This window comes from Hipposideros armiger, unplaced genomic scaffold (assembly GCF_001890085.2).
Source record: "Hipposideros armiger isolate ML-2016 unplaced genomic scaffold, ASM189008v1 scaffold_40, whole genome shotgun sequence".
NCBI classification, from domain to species: domain Eukaryota; kingdom Metazoa; phylum Chordata; class Mammalia; order Chiroptera; family Hipposideridae; genus Hipposideros; species Hipposideros armiger.
This window is the reverse complement of record NW_017731390.1, coordinates 5,010,833-5,017,627: the sequence shown is the minus strand read 5'-3', so window position 1 is coordinate 5,017,627 and position 6,795 is coordinate 5,010,833. Positions and strand designations below refer to the sequence as shown.

Here is a 6,795-nt window from a genome sequence, read left to right as displayed (position 1 = left end):
GCAGCTGGGCTGGCCAGGATCCAGTTTCATATCTCCTGAGCAACCAGCTCTGCCCCTTGCCAGCTTCGTGGCCACTTCCCTTTCCTCAGCTTCAGTTTAACCATCTGTAAAATGGGGAAGGGAAACTCATTGAATTGTGAAGCCCCTTTCAGCTTGGGCAGTTTAGGAAATCTAGAACCTCTGGAGCCCTTTTGCATGATCCTAAGCCCAATACTGGCATGGCTCCAAATCCTCCAGAGTTGGCACTGTTTCCAAGTCGATTGGCACTGACGGAATCTCTCATTGCCCAAAGCCTGGGCAGGAGACAAGCCAAGCGAATGATGTTGGGTCCTGTGAGAGCTCTGTCACCACCCAGAGAGGTGACAAGGCTCACTCAAGGTAACACAGCTAGTAAGTAATTGAGTCAAGACTTCAGGCAAATATATTTACTGCCTGCTGTGGACTTAGCCCCCTGGACCATGCTGCCTGTGCTGCCAGAGCATCACCAGCGAGCCATGGTCTGCGGACTCAGGGAAGGTATGGTCAATGGGAGAATCTATGCAGAGGACACTTGCAAAAGTAGAGACACAGAGGTGACTCTGGGCAGAGAGAGACAGATATTACAGTGGGAAAATCATTTGCCATGCCTCGCCTGACAACTGTTAAGTCAAAGAGCAAGGTTCTTGCTTGCCAGGTGCCTCTTGGTCTGACAGATCAGAAGCCCAGAATCAGAGCAGACCCCATGTCCTTCCCCCACACTCCCTGGAGTACCTCGGGGACCTGCCTCCTACTCCCCTGCCCTCAGAGAACAGAGGGCTACCTACCCCTCAAAAGACATCTGAGGCCCTACCAAGGGACGTCTGAACCCAGAGAGACCCCCCCAAAAGGGCTCTAGGGTTAGAGACCCCACAGAGGAGACTTCAGTCTCAGGAAAACCCCAGAGAGAGAGCCTGGGATCCAGAGCGATCCCCAAGACCCACACACACAGGGGCCCTTATTCCCCAGCTACACACCTCCTCCTCCCCACCAGCACTAGGAGTTCACAAGCAGCCCCAGTCATGCCTTCCGCTTAGTCCCAGACCTCCCTTCTGGCTCCATCATCCCATGCCCAGAGCCAGGATCTCTGGTCCCTCACACCAGCCTTTCTGCCTTCTCCATTTTCTCCTCCCCACCCCCACCCGCTCCACCCCAGCCTTCTCTCCCTACCCAGGAGAACAATCTGACCTTGGGCCTCCCAAGCTTGGTAGTAACCAGGCATCCCAGCCCCACTGGGAAGAGTGAGGAGGCGTCCCCAGGAAAGGCGAGTGGATTGCAAGAGAGGAAGGGGAACGGGAGCAACTATGACCTCCATTTCCTCACCTACAAAATGGGGATGATAACCACACCTTCCTAAAAGGATTGTTATGAGAAGCTGTACAGAGTGGGTGTTAAGAGTGCTTGCCCCTGGTTATGCCTTACTTAATACATACATATGGAAAAACATAATGGGATACCGCTACATATCCACCAGATTGGTGAAAATTTAAAATACTGACAATACCAGGATGTGGAGTGTGGGGACTCTTGTACAGAAAACAAATTTGTGCAACCACTTGAAGCAACCAATAATTCCACCCCCAAATATACACCCAATAGAAATGTGTGTGTGTGTGTGTGTGTGTGTGTGTTCCAAAACACATGTGTGAGAGTGTTCATAGCAGCATTATTCAGCCAAACATTGGAATCCATAGTAGAACAGATAAATCTATAGTTGAATCAACTATTGCTACATCCAGCAACATAGATGAATCACACATTGAACAGAAGATTACTGCTGTATGATTCTATTTATATAAAATTCAAAAACAGGCAAAACTAATCTATGGTTTTAGAGATCAGGATAGAGGTGACTTTTGGGGAGAAGCATGGGAGTAGTACTAGAAGGGATCTTATGGGGTACAGGTAATGTTGATTATTCAGTTGCATAGTGTATTCACTACATGAAAATTCATCGAGCTAAATATTTCTTTTTTTTTTTTCAGATTTTTATTAGGGAATTGGGGGATGGGGAACAGGCAAGTTGCTGTCTTTTTGTTCTTCAGTCTAGTTGTGGAGGACGTTGCTTCACTGGCCCAAGTTGGCACCATCATTGCGCTCTTCCCAGGCGAGGCANTTTGTCACTGGCCCTCATATGTGGGATCCGAACCAGGGCCCTCTGGCATCCCAAGCGAGTTCTTAACCATCGCGCCACTCGGCCGGCCCTTTATTTCCCTTTTTTAGCGGAGGACACGAAAGCGACTGAGAAGCTGCCTCCATCAAGATCGCACAACTGTCAAATTGCCCAGCCGGGACTGAAAACTCGGGGAGTGATGATTGGAAGGAGGTGACTCAGATGGAATTAGTAGTCACACAAATTGTGCAGTTAACTTTTCTAGCATCTTGTAAGGGCAACAACATTTCTGGGGTCATTTTAACGTTGTGAATCGAGGTGGAAAAAAGAAATCCACGCAACAAAAATTCAATCTGGCATTTCCTCGTCAAATCTGAACAGCTGTTCTGGACTGCAGAATTCAGGGAACTTAACACAGAGGAGAGCAAAAGTCACAAGGGTATCCTACTGGCAAAAAAAGTAAAAATAAATAAATAAATAATAAATAAATAAATAAATAAATAAATAAATAAATAAATAAATAAATAAATAAATAAATAAATCAGTACTTAGAATGGGCCCCTAAGCCATCCTCAGCTTCTGAGGTGGTAACTGTCCTCATTTTGATTGGCCAGTTGCAGCCTAAGGCTGCTCTCCTGAGGGACTTGAATGCGTGGCCTCTCTACATCTTTCTATTATATGAAAACCCCAAACCACAACTGTGGCACTTTTGTTTCTTGGAAAACAAATTCTTGGAGGGGAGGGGAGGTTGCGGCAGATGCCAGAACCTGTCTGTGTTTGGTAAATCAAAAAGCCAGGCTGCCTGTCCAAAAATCTGGCGCTGTTTCTTCAGGAAAACGGAGCTAGGACTCTTATTCTTCTCGCTAAAAAACCTTGGGACGGAAGGATGGTTTTTAGAATTCAGGAATCTGAAGTAAATTAACAGTTCCTAGAGAATAAACATCCTTTTCCTTCCTCTTTTTACGCCAGTCTGCACCTCAGAAATCCCCCTCCCACTTCGTCGCCGCTTGACTCTTCAGAGTTTTCTGCACTGAAGACAAACGAGCCTCCTCATTGGCCAGATTCCCTGTCGATCACTCCCTAGTCCCCTCTCCCTTGCCTAATTGGTTCATTCGAACAGGTCCCGGACAACTCAGCCACTCATTGGAGACCTTAAAAGACCAGCTACGATTGGTTCTTCAGGATGGAACTGGTGAGAGTGAAGCAGGGATTGGCTCACCTGGTTTCGGCGGGCTAGAGGAAAGTTCAAATTGGACTGGAGTTGCTCTCCTAACCGCCGAGCGTCTGTGGAGAAGCGGCTCGTTCTCTCTGTGGTGGCCTCGTGGGTCCCGCCGGTTTAGTCGCTTGCAGGGTTCTCGAGCCCTTTCACGACCGTCACCATGGAGGTGTCACCACTACAGGTATAGCTCGCGGAATAGGCGAGTCGTGGAGCCTCAGCGCGGCCTGGTATCTCTCTGGCTGCCTGTGAGGGGGTGAGGCTTGGCCTTCGCAGTGGGCCGCGGAGGGCGGCGAGCTGTATTCCGTGTGGAGCCCGGTCTGCTGGGCTCGGCGTGATCGTAAAGAGGGTGAAACCCTTCATGGTGCTAATATTGAAGCGTTGTCGGCTAAACTGGCTTCCAGGGTGTTTTGTTTTACTGATTCTGGGGACAGGATGCCGCTGGTCCTATTGTAGAGCTCTATTATAATGGTCCACTTGTGACTTTAAGCGACGCGTACTGATGCTTTCCTCTGCTACCCTCTGGCTGAATGTGGAATTGAAGGTCCCTGACCTTGGAAGGTGCAGAGCTGGGCACAGTTTCCAGTGAGGAGCCGGCAGGCCCTAGTTGCTCAAAATATGCCCTATGTGTTCACAGCGTTAACGTGGCCAAGGGATTGAATCGATAGCCTTCCAAACTGCTGCTGCTGAACTAGAATCTCCTATGTGCCTGGGACATAGTAGGCACTCAGTAAATATTTGTGGAGTAGAAGAAGTGGGTGTCTTTTATTGATGACGTCTAAAGCCCTCAAGGAAAATATTTCCATATCAGATACGCGTAGTAAGATAATATCGATGTCCATTTAAAATGACACCTGGGTATCCGGCTGCAGTTAAGTTAAATTGCCATGTTTGTGCAAAAAAACGATGTAAACACCAAGACTCATTAAAGATTGCGATTTGTTATATAGTGTTTAAGCATATCATGTGGTAGATGTTTTGTTTATTGTTTCTGATAAACCTATGATTAAAATTCCCTTCAAATTTTTTTAAATCGCTAGCCTGTAAATGAAAATATGCAAATGAACAAAACAAAGAAAAATGAAGATGCTAAGAAAAGACTATCTATTGAAAGAATCTATCAAAAGAAAACGCAATTGGAACATATCCTGCTCCGTCCAGACACCTACATTGGCTCTGTGGAATTAGTGACCCAGGTAAAACCAAGCTAATTAAATGCAGTTACTAAATAGTTAAAACGTGTATTTTTCCAGGTTAATTTTCTATACTTCATGCACTTGGAGTGTCAATGGAACTGGCCTAGGCTTTTTTTTTTTTTTTTTTTTTAGCTGAGCCATCCTGCTACCTGTTGGCAGCTCAGCGGCTGCTCAGCTTGGGCTGGACTAGAACCGCTGTTGNACTCACTTATCACTGAGGCTTTTAGCCATCCTTTCTCTAGTTGTCCTATTGCCACAATTACAATAGAAGGATGTGAGTTGCTGTGCCTTTCTTTCCTGCTCTCCTCTTTATTTCTTCACTCTCTCCCTCCCTCCTTTTCTATATCAATGCCCTCCCCCATCCTTCCCTACACCCTTTCCCATGACAAATGCTGCTCACATGTAAGACACTGTCCCATACAACCCTATGTGGTCTTAGACTAGCATGTAGTAGATGCTCAGTAACACTTGTTGGTTCACTGAGTCTCTAGCCCACCTCCCCTGGTGTCTCTCTCCCCTGGGGATCATCCCCCCAGGGTTGGAGAGCTGCCTCATCCTGTGTCCTCCACTCCCCTTCCCAGTACAGGGTCAAAAGGGAGAGGCTCCATGGGTGTCCCAGGTTTGTCCTAGAGGCTTGGAGGGGCCTCCTGGGGCCCCAGGTCCACCTGGAAAGGTGACCTATGTTCAGAGGGATCTCCCTGAGAGAGCAGGCCAGAGTGCCCCTCCTTCACAGCTGCTCTTCCCTCTTTCTCTTCTACCTTCTCTTCCTCCCTGGAGTAACATCCTCGCAAATCTCACCTTCCACCATTAAAGATTAATTCCCTTGGCTTTACGAAGGTAGTGTGCGTAGCAGAATATCGATAGACTGGGAATTGTGTGATCTTGGATATGTCCCCTCTTACATGTCCGTGAAGCCTGTAAAAATATCTTTTCTCTGGATAAATGATTCTAGATGCCTCCCTCACCCTCCCTTCCCTCATCTGTTTGTTCAAAACTTAAGTCATACTCTGCCATTTCCCTCATGCCTTCGTCTGCTCCACCTCTCTCCAGGTGCCCGGGCATGAGTGGATGCTCTCCACCCTCCTCCCTGCTTCCTCCAGGACCAGCATCACCACCCCCAACACGCACCTTCTGCCTCCAGGTAGCCCCAAGTAAGAGAAGTAGGAAGGAGTCTACAGAGACACCCTGTGACTGCCCTGTCTCTGCTTCCAGAGAACAGGCTTTACCTGGTTCCCACCTTTCTGCTGATCTCAGGGGAGGCACGTGGATGTAGGAGCACCTGACACCTCTGCACTCCCACCTTACCCCCTCCTTAGAAGTGATCTGGGAAGAGCAGACATCTGAGGAAAAGGTAGGAGAAAAGGGGATTGTGGATTAGATTGCTTGGGCTGCTGACTTCTACCCACTTCCCAGTTAAGAGCCAGGCTCATTTGCCCTCCTGGACAATTCTCCTTCTCCCCTTTTCACCTCATAGGGATGCAGCCTTACTCAGGGAAAGTCTCCTGGGACTCCTGCATCTGACCCCTTCTGCCCCTTCTGGGCTTTCATTCCCGTAGCTCCCTCACTGGTCTTTGAGTTTAAGGTGCAGATGCTCAGGGACAGCCCTAGTGTCCCCAAGGGCATCCTGCCAATGTCAGCAGTGGGTACTGAGCCCCAGGAGATGGAGCGAACTGTGGGTACAGTGGGCCCCAGCTTCCAGGATGACACAAGCAGAGGCATCTGTGGACCTTTCTCTTCACCTAGGGATTTGTTTGACTTTGCAGGGCTATCCCCCCAGAGTTCATGCACTCCTGCACAAGGGGGTCTGCTTCTGGGTATGCTGCCCCCAGGTGGACAATGATAGTACTGATAGCACCATTCACGGAGGGCTCCTGGGGAGGGGGCATTGTACTAAGTGCTGAGGGTACCAAAGGAGCCTGCGAATCCCTGCCTTCAGAAAAGCCTGTGGTCTGAAGAGGGAAACCTGCAGGTAAACACACCATGACCGGTGCTGTGTACTAGAGAGAAATGTACTGAATGCCAAGAAAACAGAGGGGTCCCCAAGTGGTTAGGGAGAACTTCAAAGGAAGGGGACATTGAATGTGAGTCTTAAATAGGAAGTAGAAATTTGCAATCTTAAAGAAATTACCGAGCCCCTCCAAGTCTCAGTTTTCTCAGTTTAAAAGGTTGTTATAAAGATTAGGGGGGAAATTACATAAAGTGTTTATTATAATGTCTAGTACATAATTGGCACTCAAAAAGTTTTATATATATAT

The 6,795-nt window shown here is 48.1% G+C and overlaps 1 protein-coding gene across 1 annotated transcript in view; it reads left to right on the top strand.

The window, feature by feature from the left end:
* Positions 1-3,343: 3,343 nt before the first annotated feature.
* The window catches only part of TOP2A (DNA topoisomerase II alpha), a 35,532-nt gene continuing 32,080 nt past the window's right edge, over positions 3,344-6,795 (top strand). Inside the window, exons 1-2 of the mRNA XM_019638460.1 lie at positions 3,344-3,528; positions 4,385-4,540. Of these exons, the coding sequence (XP_019494005.1) occupies positions 3,508-3,528; positions 4,385-4,540 (177 nt within the window). The 5' untranslated portion in view covers positions 3,344-3,507. The remainder of the gene's footprint in view (positions 3,529-4,384; positions 4,541-6,795) is intronic.